The 26,608-nt window shown below is 45.8% G+C and overlaps 1 protein-coding gene across 1 annotated transcript in view; it reads left to right on the forward strand.

The window, feature by feature from the left end:
* itga9 (integrin, alpha 9) overlaps positions 1-26,608 on the forward strand; it is a 382,843-nt gene that overhangs the window by 5,023 nt on the left and 351,212 nt on the right. Inside the window, exon 3 of the mRNA XM_067981373.1 lies at positions 3,367-3,473. Coding sequence (XP_067837474.1) covers positions 3,367-3,473 — 107 coding nt within the window. The remainder of the gene's footprint in view (positions 1-3,366; positions 3,474-26,608) is intronic.

Here is a 26,608-nt window from a genome sequence, read left to right on the forward strand (position 1 = left end):
GTCTGGGAAATACAGGTAAAGCTGGGTCTCTGAGTCTGTCACCGGTGCACAAAACCAATTTAACAGCATAAATGTTGGGTACTGATTCCCAGAATCTGGATTAAAAGAAGACCAATATAACGGTGGTCTTATACTGCACCTTCAAACATTTACATTTATTTTAAGCTGCTGTGCAGTGGCTGTGTAGAATACATAATTGTACTCGACTGTGTCCTCAGAGATATATAGATTGTAGTGATTAAAATAATTACTTGTTTTGGACATTGGTGCATATTATTCACTCCTCAACAACCCGCTGTAGTAGGACCCCATTGGGAGAAGTGGACCTAAATTGGTATTCTTGTAACAATACAGCAGCATGAAAGCACACCGAGGTGTCTCCAGATGGCACTGCACTGACTATACTTTTACATGGAATTACATAGAATATACAGCACAGATACAGGCCATTCGGCCCAACTGGTTAGTGCCGGTGTTTATGCTCCACACGAGCCTCCTCCCACCCTACTTCATCCAACCTTATCAGCATATCCTGCTATTCCTTTTTCCCTCATATATTTATCTAGCTTCCCCTTAAATGCATCTACGCTATTCGCCGAAACTACTCTGTGTGGTAGCAAGTTCCACATTCTAACCACTCTCTGGGTAAAGAAGTTTCTCCTGAATTCATTATTGGACTTCTTAGTGACTATCTTATATTTATTTCCTCTAGTTTTGGACTCCCCCACAAGTGGAAACATCTTCTCTGCATCTACCCTATCAAACCCCTTCAAAATTTTAAAGACCTCTTTTAGGTCAGCCCTCAGCCTTCACTTTTTGAAAGAAAAGAACCCCAGCCTGTTCAGTTTTTCTTGATAGTTATAACCTCTCCGTTCTAGTATCAAGCTTGTAAATCGTTTTTGCACCTTCTCCAGTGCCATTATATCCTTTTTGTAATATGCAGACCAGAATTGTGCACAATTCTAACTAAGCTTCTTTATAAGTTTAACATAACCTCTCTGCTTTTCAATTCTTTTCCTCTAAAAATGAACCCCAGTGCTTTGTTTGCATTTTTTATAGTCTTGTTAACCTGCGTTGCCACTTTTAATGATTTGTGAATCTGTACCCCTGGATCCCTTTGCTCCTGTACCCCATTTAGATTCTTATTTCCCAAGGAGTATGTGGCCTCCTTAGTCCATCTATCAAAATGCACCACCTCACACTTATTTATATTGAAATTAATTTGCCAATTACATGCCCATTCTGCAAGTTTATTAATGTCGTCTTGTATTTTGTCGCATTCTTCTTCAGTATTAACTATAACCCCATACTGAATTGTCCACCTACACATGGCTCAGATAGAAGGTTGGGAGTTCAAGCCCCACTCCAGGACTTTAGCACAAAATCCAGGCTGACACTTCAGTGTAGTGCTGAGGGAGTGCTGCATATTTGAAGGTGCTGTCTATCAGATGAGACATTAAATCAATGTTTGCCTGTTCAGGTGGATACAAAAGATCTCGTGGCACTACTCGAAGAAGAGCAGTGGAGTTCTCCCGGTATCCTGGCTAACAATTATCCCTCAACCAACACCGCTAAAATAGATTAACTGTTCAATTATCTCATTGCTGTGCTCTGGTTGCCAACTCTGGTTGGATGTATTCCAGAAGGTTTCATTACATGACCTCGCGCCTCGCCCCCATACTCCTGCCATTGGTTGTCCGATACGCCCGTCCTCGTGGGGCACCGGTTTCCCTCACCAATTGGAAAGTGAACAGACTCTTCATGTTTGCCTACATAGCAATAGTGACAACACTTCAAAAGTAATTCATTGGCTCTGAAGTGCCTAAGCACATTTTGAGGATATGAAAGGTACTATATAATACACAATTTTTTAAAGGTGGCAGGGCAAGTTGTTAAGTCTTACAGGATCCTTGGCTTTATAAATGGAGGCAAAGCATACAAAAGCAAGGAATTTATGCTAAACCTTTATAAATCACTGGTTAAGCCTCAGCTGGAATATTGTGTCCAATTCTGGGCACCACTCTTTAGGTAGGATGCCAAGGCCTTAGAGTGGGTGCAGAGGAGATTTACTAGAATGGTGCCAGGGATGGGGGACTTCAGTTATGTGGAAAGACTAGAGAAGCTGGGATTGTTCTCTTTAGAACAGGGAAGAACAAGGGGAGATTTAATAGAGGTGTTCAAAATTATGAAGGGTTTTGATAGGGTAGATAGGGAGAAACTGTTTCCATTGGCAGGAGGGTTGGTAACCAGAGGACACAGATTTAAGATAATTGGCAAAAGAACCAGGGGGAGATGAGGAGAATTTTTTTATACGCAGTGAGTTGTTATGATCTGGACTGCCTGAAAGGGTGGTGGAAACAGATTCAATAGTAACTTTCAAAAGGGAATTGGATAATCACTTGAAAAGGAAAAATTTGCAGGGCTAATTGGATAGCTATTTCAAAGAGCTGGCATAGACATGATGGGCCGAATAGCCTCCATCTGTGCTGTAAGATTCCATGATTCTATATAAATGGAGTCCCTTACACACGACAGCTCTGTGGCATTTTTAAATAAAAGCTACTAAGACCTCAATACTTGATTCCCTTTTGCACTTTTTAAAATACACAGAAGTTTTCTGCCATAGTACTTCTAGAAGAGCTTAGTGAATTTGCTTTGTTTTTATTTTGTTTTTCTTTCTTTTCCTCATTCAAGTTGTCTGCTCCTTCCATCACCCCATACTATTCGAGAATTCCTCCCATGTTTCTGCTCCGTATGCCATTGGCTAGAAAATTTGCAAGAAGAGCCTGAGTTGACTTAACTTCTGATAGGCCCTCCCTCCCTTTGGGAATGAGCTAGTGCACATTGGTCCCTTGACAGCATAACTGAGATTGAGAACTTACTGTGCAGTGACAGGTGCAAACCATTACTATATTATCATGAACTCCGTAGATACACTGATACAGTCCACTCTGAGTTCAGAGTTGCTTAATTTAAATTGTCTGATCATTTGGTTTCTCAGCACTAATTTTCCACTTTGTTGTGTTACTTAAATTGCTTAATTCAAACGATTGGAAAGTTCCATTCTTTTTTAACATAAACACAATTTTGGATTATCGGGAGTAGATTGTAATTCCATCATTGCCACCCCGATACCTTCATGTGCAGGACTAGAGATGTTTATGTAACTGTTGAACATTCTCAAAGTTGTAATCTGCTCAAAATAAACTGAGACATATAGATATTTCATTTTGAGTTTAGGAATCCTTTAGTGCTTGGGTGTTTTTGTCTAAGTGATATTTATTTGCTTCAAAATTTTTTGATTGACAGAAACTTGTCGTCATTAGGACTAACATAGAACGTAACAATTGTTCTTGGAATTCTCAGGTAATCAAAGGGGAAAGACTTGTGGTAAAACCTGCAAAGAGAACAGGGACAACGAATGGATGGGAGTTAGTCTGTCTCGACAGGAAGGAGGCAACGGCAGTGTTCTGGTAAGATAATGGCTTTTCTTAACATTTGGGACAATTCCCTCTTTATATCAGTCTGACATACTGTAGTCTCTGATACAACATGAATTGTTTATAGCTCTTTCTCCATTGGAGACGTCATCTCTTTAAAATGGTCTTCAATAAGGAAAATATGGTGCCCCAAACTGCTCAGATACCAATCTGACTGGGAATAGGGAGTAGCCAAACAGAGGCTCCAGTCTCCTCCTATGGAGAAAAGGGGGTTATCAAATGGTGTAGACCTGCCCAATTGTTAACTGGACCTCCTAGCAATTCATTACAGAGGCCAGAGGTAAAAGATCAGGGTACATGATGCCTATGCTTTTAGATGCAGAAGTGAGACTCATGCGGACTGGAGAAAAGTGGGGGAAAACTTACACAGGGAAAAGTTGCAGGATACCTGATTTAGGATTTATCCATCGATGAGACAACAATGCTACAAACAGCCTTTTCTAAACCTCCAGGCTCATAACATTCAAACAGACCAAACCAGCAAGTAAGAAATATGATGGCCAATGGACTGTGTTGCCTGGGCTGTGAGGGCTACATTGCCACATGTAGGACCCCGAGCCATAGTTTGGATACTCCTTGTCTAGTGTAATGGTCAACAGTCATCCCTTAAGCTATATAGTTAATACAGATTAATTGGTCATTCATTTTGTTACTATTTGTGGGATCTCACAGTGTGCAACATGGCTGCTGTACTCAGCTACATAAACCCCAATGCACTTTAAGAGAAATTAATTGAATGTGAGGCACTTTGAGGCGTCTGTGAGAGGGGATAAGGCGCTATATATACATATAAGTCTTTTTTCCTTTTTATGACTGCGTGAAAACCAATTCTGATCTTCCTGTAAAGTGTTTTAAAATGCCGGTAATTAAATCTTTAATTGAGAACATTAAAATTCTACGTTACGTTTCTAGAACTACTGTGAAAGGTCATATTACAAGTCGTAAATGATTCTATGTTTTAATATTATTTATGAGATTTCATGCTTTAATTGTAGCCACTTTAAAATTGGTTACATGAAGTACAATCTGGCGAGGTGCAATATGTAAAATTGCCTGTGACCCAATGAGTGAAAAAGAAAGAAAGACTTACATTTATATTGCACCATTCATGACCTCAGGATGTTCCAAAGCACTTTTCAGCCAATTAAGTACTTTTGAAGTTAGTCACTATTGTAATGTAGGAAAAACGGCATCCAATTTGCACACAGCAAATCCCACAAACAGTAATGAAATAAATGACCAGATCATCTGTTTTAGGGGTGTTGGTTGAGGGATAAATGTTGGCCAGGCCACTGGGGAGAACTCCCCTGCTTTTCTTCGAAATTGTGCCATGGAATCCTTTACGTCCACCTGAGAGGGCAGACTGGGCCTCGGTTTAATGCCTCATCTGAAAGAAGGCACCTCCGACAGTGCAGTACTCCCTCAGTGCTGCACTGGAATGTTAGCCTAGATTTTGTGCTACCACTGAATCACTGCTAGTTTCAGAGTAGGAATAGGGAATTTTCTCACCATCTTGATAAGGGGGTGTATCACCTGGGAAGACCTAATTCTTGCAGGAAAAGAAAAATCATCTGTGTGAGTCTTGAACATCCATCTAGTTAACAGGGTAAGCAAGATAAGTTGAATGGTCTTTTCTCATCCACCTGAGAGGATAAATGGGGCCTCAGTTTAACGTCTTATCTGAAAGATGGCACCTCCTACAGTGCAGCACTCCCTCAGAACTCCACTGAAGTGCCAGCCTAAATTATGAAGTGTTAGCACTCAATGTGTAAAGCTGCTCAGTCCATCCAGGCACTAAAAACAGTTCAACTTGGATTACTGGGCTATTAATCAGTGACATAATCTAATCAGGATAGTGCAGATACTGGCAGCACTTGTAAAACACCACAGGTGGCCATCAGCATTATTTTGTCTATATATTGTGGAGTTCATTGTCCACTGCTTGAGGAACATGCTTCTATCTCATAGACTGACTTCTCAAAGCGAACTGTATTTTAAAGGGTTTTATGGATATAAGAACCTGACAGTTCAGATGTAATGGTTAGTTATGTTTTTGATCTAGTCTGTGTGCGTGCACACCTCACGAATGCGGAAGTCCCACCGGCAATTAAAACCGGCGGGATGATAGTTAACACATTTATTTAGATAGTTTAAGTATTTGAAGTAGTTAATTTCATGGTGATTGAGGCAGGGGGCCGATTTTCATTCAGCCTCAGTGCGTTTCCCATGCTGTGGGAAACACTCCATATTTTAGGAGATGTGTTTCAGCCAGCAGCCAGTTGGACATTGAAATGCTTGTTTGACAGATGGGGATAAAAGGTGAATTATTGCAGCAGGGCACTCTGGTCTTTCAGACAAACTTTTGGGAGATCTTTGTGTTTACACCGAAAATTCTTAGTTTCCACTCAGAATTGTTCTGTTGACACATATTTACCAACTTTTCGGATCCCCTCAAACTGACTCCATCAGGATGGGGGGCGCCATGACTGCATTCCCACTACATCCAAGGATGAGCAACACCAGCCTCGCCAGGCATGGCATGCACTTCTGCCACTTGGAGCTCCACAGCACAATGCTGCACCATAGGCACCTGCACAAGAGCACAGAGGGCAACAACAGAGAGCGCGACGTTGCAGGAGGCACTACCCTCGCCCAAGGGTCCACAGACCAAGGCTCAGCTTCCAGGACCTCTCTGAGGAGCAGTGCGTACGGAGGCTGAGAGTGAGTCGCCAGGTGGTCGCAGACACCTGCTGCCTCCTTCATGCCGAGCTGCTCCTGGCTGGGCCCAGCGGCATGTCAATACCCGTCGCTGACAATGTCACCACTGCCCTCAACTTCTTCGCCTCCGGATCGTTCCAGGATGCCACCGGGGACATCGCCGGAGTCTCCCAGTCGTCTGCACACAAGTGCATAAGGCGGGTCACCAATGGCTTGTTCTGCAGGGCCTCGCAATACGTCAACTTCCCAATGGATGACCACAGCCAGACGGAGAGGGCAGTGGGATTCCACTCTGTGGCTGGCTTCCCATGGGTGCAGGGTGCAATCGATTGCACCCATATAGCAATATGAGCACCTCCATGCGAGCCAGGACTGTTCATCAACAGAAAGGGCTAACAGTCCATCAACGCTCAGCTTGTTTGTGATCACTACAAAAGATACCTTCACGTGTGCGCCAGATTCCCTGTCAGCTGCCACGATTCCTTCATTCTGAGGGAATCCAACATCCCGGGGCTCTTCCATGCACCAAACACCCTTGAGGGCTGACTCCTCGGAGACAAGGGATACCCCCTGCACACGTGGCTTATGACACCTATGAGGAACCCTATCACCGAGCAACAGTGTCGATACAACAGCCACATCGCCACCAGGTCTACAATTGAGCATGCTATAGGGCTGCTCAAGGTGCGATTTAGGTGCCTCGATCGCTCTGGGGAAACGCTTCAAAACGCACCAGACAGAGTGAGACGCATTATAGTAGTGTGTTGTGTCCTGCACAACATGGCGTAACAGAGAGGGGTGCTGCTTGAGGAGGCCCCATCCACATTGAGGAGAAGGAGGCAGTGGAGGAGGCAGAGGACAATGAACCCATGGCCAGAGCAGCGGCTCACCAGGCTGCTCGTGAGGCCAGGGAATCACTGATATGGGAACAGGTCTCCTAACATCAGAAAGTGTGAACAGTCCAGTTCTCAGACTACCTGGAAAGAACAGCGTCAACACCAGCCACCCCACCCCGCACAAAACAGTCCTGCAACTACACATATACCCACTGTAAAGTGACCCAATGGGTGGCATCAGGTGTCGCCGCTCATGAAAGGGCAGTCAAGAATGGCAAGACGTGGCAGTAGTGGTGTGAATAATAACATTTAATGTGAATATGACAAAAACCAAATATGAATGGAATACATGACCATCTGTCAGATGCCTTTGTGCAAACCTTCCGTGATCACAAATCCTTCGCCTTTCTCTTCCTACTACTTCCACGTGGTGCATCCCCTGTGGCTGCAGCAGAGGTAGTGGCAGGTTGCTCATGTTCATGCCCTGACTGCTTAGATGCTATGCCCTCTGGGGTTTTGGAGCCCATGAGGGCCCCTCCAAAGACTGCTCCACCTGCACCTGTGCAGGGGCAGACTCCGCCCCCTGGAGAGGAGGCAGCATTGTAGGTACTGGTTGAGAGGGGGGCGATGGATGAGACGTGGGAGCGCTTTGAGTGGCGTCCCCACTTTCGTTTCCCCTTTCGCCATCATCCCTCCCCTGGACCAGGGTCACATCACTCCTACCACTCTGCTGGACATGTGTGATGCCTTGTAAGGCCAGTGCTAGTGTATCTGCCTGCTTGTTTAAGGTGGCAGAATGTTGTTCACTGTGAGTCCGAACAGCCGTTGTCAGGGCCTGAATGGATTCATTTGTGAGCCGTGCTTGAAGCTCAATGGAGGTTGCCATTCTCTCCATTGCAGACATTCCCGCACTTACCTGTGCTGCAATTCCACTAATGCAGGATTTGGACTCCTCCATTCTATGAGTATGAGAGTATGTGTGGTACCTGTTCCAGTACCTCGCAAATGTGCTGCTGACCCTTGATCATTCTCCCCAGGTGCTAACCCAACTAACTGACTACTAGGACCCTCCGAGGTGTGAGTATCTGTGCTGGTGGATGGCATGCTATGATGTGACGGCGCACCCTCAGATGCCGGGAGCTCCTCTGAGGAATCGCCCTCTGCTGTCACTGCAGTCGTTGAAGGGCCTGTAAGAGAACAGAAGGCAATATTAAGCATCATTACAGATGTGTCATATTGCGATGAGCATTCTGAGGTGTTGAACATGGCAAGCATTGTTAACTTTTTTTTATTCGTTCATGGGATGTGGGTGTCGCTGGCGAGGCCGGCACTTATTGCCCATCCCTAATTACCCTTGAGAAGGTAATGGTGAGCAGCTTTCTTAAACCGCTGCAGTCTGTGTGGTGAAGGTTCTCCCACATCAATTCGTATTGTGTGTGATGAATGTTAAAGTTGTGTCAACAGACGTTTGTGGGGTGCCAGTCTCGACGTCCCCGATGGATGTGCACTCGAGGGTGCGGCTGACCTCCACGCCTCCTACTTCCCGTGTGCGAGGACCACTATTTGCTGTGGCCCCCCCCCCCCTCCAGTCCTCGTCCTCTCGTGTGCATTTTGTGTTGGGCAGGAGACAAAATACTGAGCAAAGTCTAAATCATAATGAGCACTTTACTGTAGTTTGAATTAGAGTATTAGAGTAAACAATGTGTTGATTAATACTGGACCTGTGCAGAATTGTATTCACATTAATAATGCTATTCGCCATTGTTAGTAATCTTGAATTCACTTTTGTGAATAGAGATTGGTTGGTTTGTTGATATTTTTGCATGATTTTTAATGCTAAGATGACAGACATGAAAAAGCAGTGGCAAGAAAACCCTTGCAGAATTTCCTGTACTGTAATTCATGAAATCTGTTGTAACTCCTGCTGCTTGTTGGCTTCTTCAGTAACAGAAGAATATAAGAACTTTCACTTTAACATGTCTTTAACAGTTACCAGAAGCAGTGTTATAGAGGGTATGTTGATTGTATATCATACAGATGTGAGTAATACTCAAATAACTGTTAGGAGAAGGTATGGGGAAAGAGTCTGTCAACTACTAGTGCTTTCAATGGTTCATTTTATTGTACCCAAGATACTGTATGTGAGAATGAGTAGGCTACTGTGCATTCCCTTCCATGAGCAGCTAATATTTATCATATTTAAAAGGAGGAGATGAGAACATGCCTTCTGATTTCTTTTTTAGGGTAAATTTTCAGACTCCACTTGGAGTCTCATTCATAGGGAGTGCGGACCGGGCGCAGGGGGCAATGTGCCAGAAGGCTGATTCATCGCTCGGGAAATCGCGGGCCAGGAACCCCTGATTTTCTGTACGTTCATTTAAGCGGATGTAAAGTCAAAGCTAGACTTAGATTCCTGAGTAGCACTACCTCCAAATAACAGGAGTGCCTGATGAGGGACATCAACCCTCAGATTGGCTGCGCTCCTGATTTTCTGGGCCCAATTCTCCAATCTGTGCTGCCATCAAGCGAGACTCCCCTCCCAAAGTGGAATCTCCGGAAACCCTAACTTTTCCACGATCAAATTATTTTGAATGATACTCTTTATTTTAATACAGCCCCCACTGCTTATAGTTGTTGCTGACACGATTTGCCCACCAAACGTGTTGGATGGTTTGTATACAGTTCAGTAACTACCTTAAAATGTTTGCAAGGATGACTCGCAGATATCTAATCCTTTTTCCATTTGTATTGCTAACTGCCTCGCTCTCTGTCTGGCACAATATTGTGATGTTCTTGATCTGGTCTTGCCATCATTCCTCTTGAGTATGAGTGTGAGAAATACTTAACCTTCTTTCATCTTGTTTCTTGGATGGTTTGTATGAATTTGATCTCAGCCAAGGTAGCAGACAAGATTGATTGCTTCAATAAATCCCCTTCTTCATTATACGTGTTCATTGAACACCTGTTTCTGTCTGATATAGCCAGCACGCTTAACATGCTGTAAATGTGTAATTGACTTTGTAATTGACAATAATGGTAATGGAAATTGGTTAGTGCTATTTGCCTGATTTAAACGTGGGCAATTTAAGTGGTGCAGACTGTACTAAAAGAAGGATTGGGTAATGAGTGTGTTTATAATGGGCAGTGTGGTGAGCATCTTAAGAGAAGTTGTCAACATTTTGAGGTTTTATGGTTTGTACACACTACAAATAGTTTCCATCAGCCTGGGCTAAAAATTGACCACACAATGTGGCATCCAGAATACTAGATGTTTGTTCCATCATACAAATTAAGTATGTGTTGTTGGATGCTTTCACATACAAATGAGTTGTTATTATTTCTGGTTGTTTTTCTGTCGCGATGCATACAGGGAGTCTAAGTGCAACCTTCAGGTGAAGTGGGATCAGAGGGCGGGGGACAATTGGACCAGGGTGCACAGATGTAATTTAGTCTCCGTTTTAAAGTCGAACACTCTGTCCTTATTTTTATATTTCTATCATAATTTGCAACATTTATTATGGAAGCTGTCTACCTAAACTTGTCCTGCTGTAATCACTAAAAGCTAGTCAACAGGTACAAAAAATAATTTAAAAAGCTAATGGAATGTTGGCCTTTATTTCAAGGGGACTGGAATACAAAGGGGTGGAAGTTATGTTACAGTTATATAAAGCTCTGGTTAGATCCCATTTTTGGTACTGCATTTAGATCTTGCACCTAATCTCAGGAAGGATGTGTTGGCCTTGGAGGGGGTGCAGCACAGATTCACCAGAATGATACCGGGGCTAAAAGGGTTAAATTATGAGGCCAGTTTGCATAGACTAGGCTTGTGTTCGCTTGCATATAGAAAATTAAGGGGTGATCTAATTGAGGTGTTTAAGATGATTAAAGAAATTGATAGGGTACAGAGAGAGAAACTATTTCCTCTGGTGGGGGACTCCAGACCAAGGAGCATAACCTTGAAATTAGAGCTAGGCCATTTGGGGGTGATGTCAGGAAACACTTCTTCATACAAAGGGTAGTGGAAATCTAGAACTCCCCTTACAAAGCTGTTGAAGGAAAGTCAATTGAAAAAGTGCTTGAGCAAATGACTTCTTATTTGGGGAGTGAGAAGAGCTTACCATTTTCATCTCTACAGTATCACTTAATGAGTTTCAACATCTGACACGATCATACTAAGCATCGGTAAAAAACTGTAAAAATATCTGACACTGTTTCTTGAAGATATTGCCCCTTTAATATTATTTTGTGATCAGCTCCAACTCCAGTGGGATTCTAAAATGCGGAGACATATCGGATTGGCGGATTTATAAAAGAACTGGTGTACACCCACTGCACCTTTTGAGGTCAGCTCATTCGATGTATCCCTGCTTTTTGATATATCGAGTAGGAGTAACGAGGGGTGGGAGGAACATTTCCTGAATGCAGCTCCACCTTCAAACCAGCAATGTACCAATAACTTAATGCATTTATTTAATACAAACTCTCTGGGCCCGATTTAAACTCCCCCCACCTGGTGAAAACCGGACCTGGTTGGGGGTTAAAATGAGGCCAGTCACTTACCGCCTCTGATCCTGCTGCCTTCCCACCATGTCCTGATGTTAACCTGCTCTTTTGAACAGGCGAACAGGACACATCCACAGGAAGGCAGCGGGGTCCTCCTTTAAATATACAGATCAGATGCTGATGATTTAATCGGAACTCGGCTGCAATATTAATCCGAGGCCTGAGCGGGGGAGCAGTGACGGCTTCCCCATTGGGCCAGACCTGCCGGGAGGGGGATCGTGGGCCGGAAGAGGCCCAGGGAGGTAAGTTTTAAAATTTTATTTGAGATTTCCTTGTGGCACAGGAGTGCACCTCTGGACCTCACAAGGATGTCTTGGGCCTCCCTTGCCCCGATGTCTTGGGCCTCCCTTGCCCCAGGCTCCTCCATCCCCCCGATTGCAACCAGAGCCCACCTCACCACTTATCTGGGTCCCTGGCTGCGGCCTCCTGCTGCCAAGTTCCCACTCCCACCCGCTGGGCAGGTACTGGATCTGGCTGGGTTCGGGCGGGTCAGCGAGAATATTTATGGTAATGAAGGCCGGACCTCCACGTCCCTGGCTTCGGGGCTGCACGCAGCCCTCCATTAAAATCAGGTCCTCTGTGTTCATTTAGTACAAACTCTGTGTTTATTTAAATCTGTCTGTTTCTTTAGTACAAACTCTCTCTACTTTTATGCAGTACATGGTTTTGATGTAGACTCTTTCACAAGTCTATTTCTTTCACCCTCTTCGTTTAAAGGGGCAATAACACTCCTGCAATCCTGCTAGGAATCCTTTTTTTGATCTATGCATAATCACAGAATTAATTGACATCATTTTCATTGCAGACACCTTTGCATTGTGGGACTATCACAGCATCACAAAACATCAGAGTGCCACTTGCAACAAATGGCGTCTTCTTGATACACCAATGATAAAAATGACTCCGGAATCTATTCCCCCCCCCCCCCACCCCCCCCCCCAAATAGCAACCGTTCCCCCTTTAACGAGTTGCTTGTGCACAACACTTCAACACAAGGTCACAAAGCTTTCTAAAACCATTTTTAGCTTGGTCCTTTTCTATCAAGAGAATGTACCATTTGTCGAAATCAGAACAATACTTGAGTTTCACTGGGATATCTTCAATTCTTCGGAATGTAATTTCGGTCAGATCCAGGATGATAGCGTGGCCGATTAGCTCACTGGTTTCTGTTGGTCTGGAAACAGATGGAAGCTGAGCGACTGCTGTGTTGCAACTATACTCCTGGACAGGCAGGTGTGGATTAACAGACGGGCCTATGAGGCCTGTGTCCAAGGGCCCAAGCCACCTAACGCAGAAAAATTGCATCCAACTGTTGGATCAAAATATTCTAGCATTTAAAAATACTGTCAGGAGACAGAGTTGGCAGATTCATTATATCATAAATACTGAATCATGCAGTTATAATTTATGTTTGTGTTTTGATGGATCGGTGGGAGGGGAGGGGTGGCATAGAGTGGTGGTGGGGTGTAGTGGCTGCAGAAGGCCCAGGGACCCAAGTATTCTTCCCTGTGGTCAGAGAATGTGTGGCACGAAATGAGCCCAGACTGCTTTCACATCCATACTGGGTTGTGGATTCGGGGGAGCTCCTTCGACAGGGAATTTGGCTTTAGATGATTAAAGATATAATTAGGGTATTTTGTGACTGGCAACTCACTGATTCCTTCCATCAATATTTCAGCCCAAATTCTCTAAGTGATATATTTTCATGAAATGAATGAGTGGCTCGAGTGAATGGATGCTGTACATACTGTCTTTTCAACTGAATTGGTGGCAACTTAAAATTGTTGTGTGACATAAGACGAATGGAAAACCCATGTAAAAAACATATAACAGCCAGAAATGTGGCACTAATTATTCTTTTGATATTCCAAAGCAAAAAAAGAAAATGACCTGGGGTATTGTATAACGCAGCTACCTGCTATACACCATGAATGGTTTGTTTAAATTATTACCGTAAAATTGTAGATGCTTGATTGATGACAGCCCAGTAATCTGTAGTGAAGGTTACTAATATCTGGGCTTCAAAAGAAATGACAGTGAACTAGAGAAGTAAGAGGAAAGATTAAGCTCACGTTTCTCAGTGACCTTCTGCGTGCAGCCTTGTAAGTAGATATATGGGGATCTGAAAGCAGGAGTCAGGTTTTGGGAGTGGGTCTCTTGAGCACAGCTTTCACCAGTGAATCGATCCTTTAATGTTCAGTGTTGTTTTGCTAAAGCCACTCATTAATTTAGTGCAGAAATAACACTTACACAGAGTGTTTGCAAATAGGCTGGGATATTAACAGGAGGAATCTCTGAGTTGGTGAGATCTTTTACAGTGGCTCAGTGACTTGCCAGACTGTGAACAGGTGGAAATGCATTTGTGTCAGAGAAGTTTTTACAAACCCATAGCTCATTGTATATCTGAAGAAGTTTGATTGCTTTAAGTACTGCATATCCCTTCACTAAATCATGGCATTATTTGTCAGGGATTATTTTTCACCCAGAAGTGATTTGTATGATACCACAAGAGCTTGTGTGTGTCACCTGGGAAGACCCAATTTTTGCTGGAAAAGAAAAATCATTGATGTGAGTCTTGAACATCCATTTAATTAACAGAGCAAGCAAGTTGAATGGCCTTTTCTCATTCCTGGCTTATGCTTCTATGTCTTTGTCCTTTTGTTCCATGTGACCCAGTTTGCAAGGTTGTTCAGTGCTGTGGATGATGTACAACCACAAGAAGACAGAAAGGAGCAATGGAAATCTCCTTTCCAAAAATGGCAACATCGATTAAGCTTGCTGATGTGGTTTTAATGTTAGAATAGGTGATGCTCGTAACCCCAAGTGATATTGCACTAATGTCCTTTAGGGAAGGAAACCGGCCGTCCTTACCGGTTTGGCCTATGTGTGACTCCAGACCCACAGCAATGTGGTTGATTCTTAATCACCCTCTGAAATGGCCTAGCAAGTCACTCGGTTGTAAAATCTCGCTACGAAAAGTCACAGTAAGAATAAAACCAGACGGACCACCCAGCATCGGCCCACTAGGCACCGGACACGACAAAGGCAAACCAAGCCCACTCGACCATGCAAAGTCCTCCTCACTAACATCTGGGGACTTGTGCCAAAATTGGGAGAGCTGTCCCACAGACTAGTCAAGCAACAGCCTGATCATAGCCATACTCACAGAATCATACATTTCAGCCAGTGTCCCAGACTCTTCCATCACCATCCCTGGGTACGTCCTGTCCCACCGGCAGGACAGAACGACCAGAGGTGGCGGTACAGTGATATACAGTCAGGAGGGAGTGGCCCTGGGAGTCCTCAACATTGACTCCGGACCCCATGAAATCTCATCGCATCAGGTCAATCATGGGCAAGGAAACCTCCTGCTGATTACCACCTACCGTCCTCCCTCAGCTGATGAATCAGTCCTCCTCCATATTGAGCACCACTTGGAGGAAGCACCGAGGATAGCAAGGGCACAGAATGTACTCTGGGTGGGGGACTTCAATGTCCATCACCAAGAGTGGCTCGGTAGCACCACTACTGACCGAGCTGGCTGAGTCCTGAAGGACATAGCTGCCATTCTGGCCTGCGGCAGGTGGTGAGCGAACTAACAGGAGGGGCAAACCTACTTTCCCTCGTCTTCACCAATCTAGCTGTCGCAGATGCATCTGTCCCTGACAGTATTGGTAGGAGTGACCACCGCACAGTCCCCGTGGAGACGAAGTGCCGTCTTCACACTGAGGACACCCTCCAACGTGTTGTGTGGCACTACCGCGAGGCTAAATGGGATAGATTCAGAACAGATCTAGCAACTCAAAACTGGGCATCCATGAGGCACTGTGGGCCATCAGCAGCAGCAGAATTGTATTCCAGCACAATCTGTAACCTCATGGTCCGGCCTATTCCTCACTCTACCATTACCAACAAGCCAGGGGATCAACCCTGGCTCAATGAGGAGTGTAGAAGAGCATGCCAGGAGCAGCACCAGGCGTACCTAAAAATGAGGTGCCAACCTGGTGAAGCTACAACACAGGACTACATGCATGCTAAACAGCAGAAGCAACATGCTATAGACAGAGCTAAGTGATTCCACAACCAATGGATCAGATCAAAGCTCTGCAGTCCTGCCACATCCAGTCGTGAATGGTGGTGAACAATTAAACAACTAACGGGAGGAGAAGGCTCTGTAAACATCCCCATCCTCAATGATGGCGGAGTCCAGCACGTGAGTGCAAAAGACAAGGCAGCAGCGTTTGCAACCATTTTCAGCCAGAAGTACCGATTCAATGATCCATCTCGTCCTCCTCCTGATATCTCCACCATCACAGCAGCCAGTCTTCAGCCAATTCAGTTTACCTCATGTGATATCAAGAAACGGCTGAGTGCACTGGATACAGCAAAGGCTATGGGCGCCGACAACATCCCGGCTGTAGTGCTGAAGACTTGTGCTCCAGAAGTAGCCGCCCCTCTAGCCAAACTGTTCCAGTACAGCTACAACACTGGCATCTACCCGACAATGTGGAAAATTGCCCAGGTACGTCCTGTCCACAAAATGCAGGACAAATCCAATCCGGCCAATCACCGCCCCATCAGTCCACTCTCAATCATCAGCAAAGTGATGGAAGGTGTCGTCGACAGTGCTATCAAGCGGCACTTACTCACCAATAACCTGCTCACCGAAGCTCACTTTGGGTTCCGCCAAGACCACTCGACTACAGGCCTCATTACAGCCTTGGTCCAAACATGGACAAAAGAACTGAATTCCAGACGTGAGGTGAGAGTGACTGCCCTTGACATCAAGGCAGTATTTGACCGAGTGTGGCACCAAGGAGCCCTCGTAAAATTGAAGTCAATGGGAATCAGGGGGACAACTCTCCAGTGCCTGGAGTCATACCTAACACAAAGGAAGATGGTAGTGGTTGTTGGAGGCCAATCATCTCAGCCCCAGGACATTGCTGCACGGGTTGCTCAGGGCAGTGTCCTAGGCCCAACCATCTTCAGCTGCTTCATCAATGACCTTCCCTCCATCATAAGGTCAGAAATGGGATGTTCGCTGATGATTGCACAGTGTTCAGTTCCATTTGCAACCCCTCAGATAATGAAGCAGTCTATGCCCGCATGCAGCAAGACCTGGACAACATCCAGACTTGGGCTGATAAGTGGCAAGTAACATTCGCGCCAGACAAGTGCCAGGCAATGACCATCTCCAACAAGAGAGAATCTAACCACCTCCCCTTGACATTCAACGGCATTACCATCGCCAAATCCCCCACCATCAACAACCTGGGGGTCACCGCTGACCAGAAACTTAACTGGGCCAGCCATATAAATACTGTGGCTACAAGAGGAGGTCAGAGGCTGGGTATTCTGTGGCAAGTGACTCACCTCCTGACTTCCCAAAGCCTTTCCACCATCTACAAGGCACAAGTCAGGAGTGTGATGGAATACTCTCCACTTGCCTGGATGAATGCAGCTCCAACAACACTCAAGAAGCTTGACACCATTCAGGACAAAGCAGCCTACTTGATTGGCACCCCATCCACCACCCTAAACGTTCACTCCCTCCACCACCGGCGCACAGTGGCTGCAGTGTGTACCATCTACAGGATGCACTGCAGCAACTCACCAAGGCTTCTTCAACAGCACCTCCCAAACCTGTGATCTCTACCACCTAGAAGGACAAGGGCAGCAGGCACATGTGAACAACACCACCTGCACGTTCTCCTCCAAGTGTCACACCATCCCCACTTGGAAATATATTCCTTCATTGTTGCTGGGTCAAAATCCTGGAACTCCCTACCTAACAGCACTGTGGGAGAACCTTCACCACACGGACTGCAGCGGTTCAAGAAGGCAGCTCACCACCACCTTCTCAAGGGCAATTAGGGTTGGGCAATAAATGCTGGCCTTGCCAGCGACACCCACATCCCATGAATGAATAAAAAAAAAGTTTAACCTCAAAAAAGTCTATCAAGTTGGTTAAACACGATTTGCCTTTAACAATTCCGTGCTGGCTTTCCCTAACCAATCCACACTTGTCCAAGTGTCTGTTAATTCTGTCCCGGATTAACAGTCACTTGGACAAGTGTGCATTGATTAGGGAAAGCCAGCACGGATTTGTTAAAGGCAAATCGTGTTTAACCAACTTGATAGAATTTTTTGATGAGGTAACAGGGAGGGTGGATGAGGGCAATGCAGTTGATGCTGTGTATATGGACTTTCAAAAAGCATTTGATAAAGTGCCACATGGTAGGCTTGCTATTAAGATTGTGGCCCATGGAATAAAGGGGGCAGTAGCAACATAGATACAGAATTGGCTAAATGACAGGAAACAGATTAGTGTTTTTTGGACTGGAGGGAGGTGTATAGTGGTGTTCCCCAGGGGTTGGTGCTGGGACCACTGCTTTTCTTGATATATATTAATGACTTGGACTTGGGTACAGGGCACTATTTCCAAATTTACAAATGACACAACTTGGAAGGGTAGTGAACAGTGAGGAGGATAATGATAGACTTTAAGATGCTGGTGGCACGTGGCAGATGAAGTTTAACGAGGGAAAATGTGAGGTGATGCATTTCAGTAGGAAAAATGAGGAGAGGGAATATAAACTAGAGGGCACAATTCTATAAGGGGTCGAGCAACAGAGAGATCTGGAGATATATGTGCACAAATCATTGAAGGTGGCAGGGTAGTTTGAGAAAGCGGTTAAAAAAGCATATGGGATCCCGGGCTTTATAAATAGAGGCATAGAGTACAAAAGCAAGGAAGTCATGATGAACCATTATAAAACACTGTTTCGGCCACAACTGGAGTATTGTGGAACTTTAGGAAGGATGTGAAGGCCTTAGAGAGGGTGCTGAGGAGATTTACTAAAATGATTCCAGGGATGAGGGACTTAAATTACGTGGATAGACTGGAGAAGCTGGAATTGTTCTCCTTGGAACAGAGAACGCTGCGAGGAGATTTGATAGAGGTATTCAAAATCATGAAGGGTCTGGACAGAGTAGAGAGAGAGAAACTGTTCCCATTGGCGGAAGGGTCAAGAACCAGAGGGCATAGATTTAAGATGATTGGCAAAAGAACCAAAGGCAACAATAGGAAAAGCTTTTTTACACAGCGAGTGGTTAGGTTCTGGAATGCATTGCCCGAGTAGGTGGTGGAGGCAGATTCAATCATGGCCTTCAAAAGGAAACTGGCTAAGTACTTGAAACGAAAAAATGTGCAGGGCCACAGGGATAGGGCAGGGGAATGGGACTAGCTGGATTGCTCTTGCATAGAGCCGGCGTGGACTCGATGGGCTGAATGGCCTCCTTCTGTGCTGTAACCTTTCTAAGATTCTATGATTGTAACGTTGATTTTCTATTGAATGAGATGCTCTTTGCTCGGCTACAGCTCAGAGTCAATTAGCAGATCCAGTGTCATAGCTGAAGCTTGAAGCTGTTACTGCAGCAGTGTGAAAGAGTGTCTTAACCTTTAAACTATCAGGGCAGAAGATGATACTGGTTATTGGCAAAATACTGAATAATGTGACTGTATAGCTACACTGTTCAATGAATATGATCTGAACAACGTAGCATGAGTGTCTCATTGAGGGAACATGTACGGCCTTTCTGTGAACTTGGAGGTAGAAGTGTTTGTGTAGTGTCGGCCTTTTGTGGAATGTCTTTATACATGCTGACTGCAGTGGTTCTAAATATTATGGGCAATTTTTATCATGTGTTCTTGGAGTTCTTTATTAAACCTAGTTAACTGTAGTTACAGGGATCTGACTGAGTCTTCATACAATTAATAAGCAAGCTGCCAGAAGATGGTGGTTAGTTTTGAGGTTTGTGCTGGGATTGTTCTTCTTAGAGCAGAGAGGATTAAGGAGAGATTTGCTGGAGGTGTTCAAAATCATGAAGGATTTTGCTTGAGCAAATGAGGAGAAACTGTTTCCAGTGGCAGATGGGTTGGTAACCTGAGGACACAGATTTAAGGTAATTGGCAAAAGAACCAGAGGCGACGTGAGGACATTTTTTTTACACTGCGAGTTGTTATGGGGGTGGGGGTTATAGTTAATACTGAGGGTGAATGCGACAAAATACAAGAAGACGTTAATAAACTTGCAGAATGGGCATGTAATTGGCAAATGAATTTCAATATAGATAAGTGTGAGGTGGTGCATTTTGGTAGGAAGAATAAGGAGGCCACATACTGCTTGGATAATAAGAATCTAAATGGGGTCAACTAGCATAGAGGAGCAAAGGGATTGAGGAGTACAGATGCACAAATCACTAAAAATAGCAACGCAGGTTAATAAGGCCATCAAAGAAGCAAACCAAGCACTGGGGTTCATTTCTAGAGGGATAGATTTGAAAAGCAGAGAAGTTATATTAAACTTGTATAGAACCTTGGTTAGACCACACTTGCAGTATTGTGCACAGTTCTGGTCTCCTTATTATAAAAAGGATATAGAAGCATTGGAGAAGGTGCAAAAAAGATTCACAAGGATGACACCAGAACTGGGAGGATATCCTATCAGGAAAGGCAGAACAGGCTGGGGCTCTTTTCTCTCAAAGAGGAAAGGCTGCGGGGTGCACTGATGGAGGTCTTTAAGATTATGAAAGGGTTTGATCGGATAGACGTAGAGAAAACGTTTCCACTTGTGGGGAGTCCGAAACTAGAGGTCATAAATATAGGATAGTCACTAATGAATCCAATTGGGAATTCAGGAGAAATTGCTTTACCCAAAGAATGATAAGAATGTGGAACTTGCTACCACATGGAGTAGTTGAGGTGAATGTCATGGATGCATTTAAGGGGATGATGAATAAGCACATGAGAGAGAAAGGGTTAGATGAAGAGGGGTGGGAGGAGGCTTGTGTGGAGCATAAAAGCCGGCATAGACCAGTTGGGCGGAATGGCCTGTTTCTGTGCTGAAGACTCTATGGACTAGACACCTAGTGCCTGTTGTTTTGACGCTATGCGGCCTCCCGAAGTGCCAAGATGGTGTCTTGGCTGCGCACACACATTTCCAGCGTGACGTGCGCGGACGCCGTATTGTTATAGGTATTAGCGCAGGCGCAAGTACTGAACGCCGGAAGCACGTGAAGTAAGGAGAAAATGGATACAATCATTGTGCAACGCTGATTTAAAGTGATAGACACCATTTTGGAACTTAGTGCTCAACTCAATGCACAGTCTTAACCCTGACCACCTGACCATGTCTTAGAGTACCTGGAGGACCCCCCACCAGCACTATTTAAAGGGACCATGCAGGATTTACAGGTTAATTGCTGGATTATTGCTACTGGCTGCCGATACATTTGTAACTGTTTTTGGAGGTCACCTATACTTGAATGCTAGGATGCAGGGACATAACCTAACATTTAGAGCCAGGACTTGCAGGAGTGAAGTTAGGAAATGCTGCTACATGCAAAGGGTGGTAGAAGTTTGGAACGCTTTTCTGCAAAGGCATCTGGTGCTAGCTCACTTGTGAATTTTAAATCTGAGATTGATAGATTTCTGTGAACCAAGAGTATTAAGGGGTATGGGGCTAAGGCAGGTATATGGAGTTAGGACACAGGTCCACCATGATCTCATTGAATGGCGGAACAGGCTCGAGGGGCTAAATGCCACTGCCACTTGCTGCCTCCTGTTATGCGCCACCTTCTCCTGCAAGCAAGCGGGACATGTGTCTCTATGATGTGCCTGTCATAGTTGAATAGCTGCCAGTGTGTGTGGCCTGAGAGTTGTGGGTGGGCGGCTTGCAACAGTGGTAATGTGTAAGGGTGAGAGGAAGCTTCTGATTGGAAGAGTTGAATACTGATGGAAAGAGTTTGTTGGTATGTGGGTGTGGTGCGTGGAGCAGTGGATGTGGCTAGTGGTGCAGTTGGTAGGAGACACCACTTGACAGATGACCTCACTCACCTTGACCACACATGTCAAAGCATTGAACTTCTTCCTGCACTGCATCCATGTTCGTGAAGCTGTGCGCCTGGCATTGTCTTCGTCCCCCACTGCCTCCCACTACCTTTTGGATATATGTCTATAGGGCCTCTTGCAACCCACTCCCCAGGGATATAGGATGCCCCTCCTTCTGTCCATCTCTTCCACCAAGGTCTCCAGAGCATCAGCAGAGAACCTTGGTGCACGCACTCTTGCAGGCCTGGTACAAACTCAGATCGGCAGATGGATGCAAATTGGAGGATGTGGGATTTAGTAGTGTGCAACCTTTATTCAATGTTTTAACATAACTCATCAGTGTATAAACATAGGGACAGGACCTGCATCTGTGTTTTACATGTGCGATGTCTTATCTCTGTTCAAACTCCGTGCAGACAGCAGACTGTTATTTTCAGCTGCCTTTAAGAGATTTTAAGAGACAGCGGGCGCTAAATTGGGCCGTGTAGCGCCCGTTGTTTCAGCGTGACACGGCCTCTCCAACATCCAAGATTGTGTCTTGGATGCGCACGCACATTTCCTGTGTGACGTGTGCCAGACGCCATCTTGATATAGGAGTTTGCGCATGTGCTAATACTGGATGCTGGAAGCATGTAAAGTGGGGAGAAACTGGCTGCAATCTGTGTGCAAAACTGATTTCAAGTGATACACACCATTTTCGACCTTATCGCTCTACTCAACGCTCAGTCTTATCCCCGACCATCTAAACGCTTCTTACAGTGCCTGAAGGATCCTCCACCAGGGCTATTTAAAGGGGCCATGCAGGTGTTGCAGGTTAGTTGCTAGATCATTGCTTCTGGCTGCTGGAGGAGTAGGAAGTGCTTTTTGAAGCTCCCTATTCGTATTGAGAGTTCCCACGCTACTTTTGAGAGTGCTTTGACAGGTATTGCCTTACGTGTCGGAAAGTTACAACCCTGGTGGAACAACATTCCTGCCAACCATGGGCAGTCTGCTAGGGCTCCCGCTGGGCATTGAGCATGACTGGGAGCATGCAGAGAGGCTACGCGCAGCAGGTCAAGCTGTGAGGAGACGGAGGATGAGGAGGTGCAGGGCACTGAGCAGGAGGCCCTATCCGATGAGGGCCTTCCGGGATCAATTCTCTCACCTCAACATGACCGAGGAGGATTGCATCCAATGCCTGAGGTTCACCAAGGAAGCCGTCAGCGAGATCTGTCAACCGGTGCGGCCACAACTGCAGCCTCAGAGCAGGGCGAGGACAGCACTGCCTGAGGCTGTGAAGGTCACCGTGACACTGAATTTCTACAGCACAGGTACATTTCAGGCCTCTGCTGGCGACATGTGCATCATCTCCCAGTATGCAGTGCACTGCTGTGTAAGGGAGGTCACAGACATACTGTACCAGATGAACAGGTTCATCACCTTCCTTCTCAACAGAGACAATCAGAATGAGCGAGCATGGGGGTTCACCCGCATTGCTGGCTTCCCCATGGTGCAGGGTGCCATTGACTGCACACATATTGCCCTGCGTGCCCCGCACATCAACTTGGCTGTCTTCGTCAACCAAAAGGGCTTCCACTCCCTCAACGTGCAGCTGGTGTGTGACCACATGCATCGCATCATGGAGGTCAATGCCCGCTACCCTGGGAGCAGTCACGAAGCCTTCATCATGTGGCAGTCCAACGTGCCAGCTATCTTTCACCCAACTGGGCAAGTCAAAGGCTGGCTACTGGGTGACGAGGGCTATCTCCTCACGACGTGGCTCGTGACACCCGTCAGGAACCCATGCACAGCAGGCCTATAATGAGAGCCATGCTGCCACACCCAACATCGTGGAGCACATCATAGGCCTCCTCAAACAATGCTTCTGCTGCCTGGACCGTCCTGCAGGAGCCCTGCAGTTCTCTCGTGAGCGGCTGGGCAGATTTTTTTTTTTATTCGTTCATGGGATGTGGGTGTCGCTGGGGAGGCCAGCATTTATTGCCCATCCCTAATTGCCCTTGAGAAGGTGGTGGTGAGCCGCCTTCTTGAACCGCTGCAGTCCGTGTGGTGAAGGTTCTCCCACAGTGCTGTCAGAGAGTTCCAGGATTTCGACCCAGCAACGATGAAGGAATGGCGATATATTTCCAAGTCGGGATGGTGTGTGACTTGGAGGGAAATGTGCAGGTGGTGTTGTTCCCATGTACCTGTTGCCCTTGTCCTAGGTGGTAGAGGTCGCGGGTTTGGGAGGTGCTGTCGAAGAAGCCTTGGTGAGTTGCTGCAGTGCATCCTGTGGATGGTACACACTGCAGCCACGGTGCGTCGGTGGTGAAGGGAGTGAATGTTTAGGATGGTGGATGGGGTGCCAATCAAGCGGGCTGCTTTGTCCTGGATGGTGTCGAGCTTCTGAATGTTGTTGGCGCTGCACTCATCCAGGCAAGTGGAGAGTATTCCATCACACTCCTGACTTGTGCCTTGTAGACGGTGGAAAGGCTTTGGGGAGTCAGGAGTCTGTCAGTGGGAAAATGATGGAATCCATTATTAAGGAAGTGGTAGCAGGACATTTGGAGACTCATAATACAATCAAGGAGAGTCAACATGTTTTTATGAAGGGGAAATCGTGTCTGACAAATTTATTAGAGTTCTTTGAGGAAGTAACGGGCAGGGTGGATAAAGGGGAACCAATGGATGCAGTATATTTGGATTTCCAAAAGGCATTCGATAAGGTGCCACATAAAAGATTACTGCACAGGATAAGAGCTCATGGTGTCGGGGATAATATACTGGCATGGATAGAGGATTGGCTAACTAACAGAAAACAAAGAGTCGGGATAAAAGGGTAATTTTCAAAATGGCAATCTGTAACTAGTAGGGTACTGCAGGGTTCAGTGCTGGGGCCTCAACTATTTACAATATATATCAATGACTTGGATGAAGGAACAGAGTGTCTTGTGGCCAAATTTGCTGCTGATACAAAGATAGTTGGAAAAGCAAGTTGCAATGAGGACACAGTGTCTGCAAAGGGTAGATGCTGAGAGGATGTTACCCCTTATGGGGGAATCTAAAACTAGGGGGCATCGTCTCAGAATAAGGGGTCGCCCGTTTAAGACAGAAATGAGGAGGAATTTCTTCTCCCAGAGGGTAGTGAATCTTTGGAATTCTTTACCCCAAAAAGCTGTGGAGGCTGAGTCATTGAATACATTCAAGGCTGAGTTGGACAAATTTTTGATCAGCAAGGGAGTCAAAGGATATGGGGAAAAGGCGGGAAAGAGGAGTTGAGGTAAAAATCAGATCAGCCATGATCTCATTGAATGGCGGAGCAGGCTCGAGGGGCCGAATGGCCTACTCCTGCTCCTATCTCTTATGGTCTTATGAATCACTCACCGCAGAATACCCAGCCTCTGACCTGCTGTTGTAGCCACATGTGGCTGATCCAGTTAAGTTTCTGGTCAATGGTGACCCCCAGGATGTTGATGGTGGGGGATTCGGTGATGGTTATGCCGTTGAATGTCAAGGGGAGGTGGTTAGACACTCGCTTGTTGGAGATGTAAGGAATCTTACAACACCAGGTTATAGTCCAACAAATTTATTTTAAAATCACAAGCTTTCGGAGATTATCCCCTTCGTCAGGTGAATGAGTGAAAAGGTTCTCAAATCGCATATCTTATACTAGGCTGGGACAGCATCACACCAATCAAAAGGTGTCGTTGTTATTAAAATAAATTTGTTGGACTATAACCTGGTGTTGTAAGATTCCTTACATTTGTCCACCCCAGTCCATCACCGGCATCTCCACATCATTGTTGGAGATGGTCATTGCCTGGCACTTGTCTGGCGCGAATGTTACTTGCCACTTATAAGCCCAAGCCTGGATGTTGTCCAGGTCTTGCTGCATGCGGGCATAGACTGCTTCATTACCTGAGGGGTTGCAAATGGAACTGAACACTGTGCAATCATCAGCAAACATCCCATTTCTGACCTTATGATTGAGGGAAGGTCATTGATGAAGCAGCTGAAGATGGTTGGGCCGAGGACACTGCCCTGAGGAACTCCTGCAGCAATGTCCTGGGGCTGAGATCACTGGCCTCCAACAACCACTACCATCTTCCTTTGTGCTAGGTATAATTCCAGCCACTGGAGAGTTTTCCCCAATTCCCATTGACTTCAATTTTACTAGGGCTCCTTGGTGCCACACTCAGTCAAATGCTGCCTTGATGTCAAGGGCAGTTACTCTCACCTCAGCTCTGGAATTCAGCTCTTTTGTCCATGTTTGGACCAAGGCTGTAATGAGGTCTGGAGCCGAGTGGTCCTGGTGGAACCCAAACTGAGCATCGGTGAGCAGGTTATTGGTGAGTAAGTGCCGCTTGATAGCACTGTCGACGGCACTTTCCATCACTTTGCTGATGATTGAGAGTAGACTGATGGGGCGGTAATTGGCCGGATTGGATTTGTCCTGCTTTTTGTGGACAGGACATACCTGGGCAGTTTTCCATGTTGTCGGGTGTGCTGCATGCTGCACAACCTCGCCATCATGAAGGACCAGCCTTTACCACCAATGACTGCAGAAGATCCTGTGCCAGAGGTGGAGGAGGAAGAGGCTGAGGAGGAGGAGGAGGGGGTGGAGCCGGATGAGGAAGTGGAGAAAGACGCAAGGGTGCAGCAGGAATCACACCTCTTGCCGCAAGGGCTGTGTGTGCTTACCTGATCCGTGCCCGCTATCGATAATTGAATTACATCCCCTAACTCACCAACAGTCCTACATTCCCCACCTTTCCCCTCCCACAAGACAATCAAATTGTCCTCCATCTGATTACACATTGGTGTCCCTCTCAGCTCATTGCATAAATAAAAACCACCACCAAATGCAGAATCAAACTCTCGTTTATGGATGAATAAATGAAAATATGCAAACAAAACAGAACTATTCACCCTTGTGCATTCCCTTAGTGCTTGTTGTTCGTGTGCCTTTACCTCTCCTAGTGCTCCTATGAGGTGCTTCCCCAGTGGCTGGAGCATGGGTGGTGGAAGGCTGCTGGCCTTCAATGGAGGAACATCCTGATGGCCTTGGAGGATGACCTTGAGCAGCTCTGGGCCTGGAGGTCCCGGCTTCAGACTGCACCATC

The sequence above is a fragment of the Heptranchias perlo genome, chromosome 3 (genome assembly GCF_035084215.1).
Source record: "Heptranchias perlo isolate sHepPer1 chromosome 3, sHepPer1.hap1, whole genome shotgun sequence".
Taxonomy (NCBI): Eukaryota; Metazoa; Chordata; class Chondrichthyes; order Hexanchiformes; family Hexanchidae; genus Heptranchias; species Heptranchias perlo.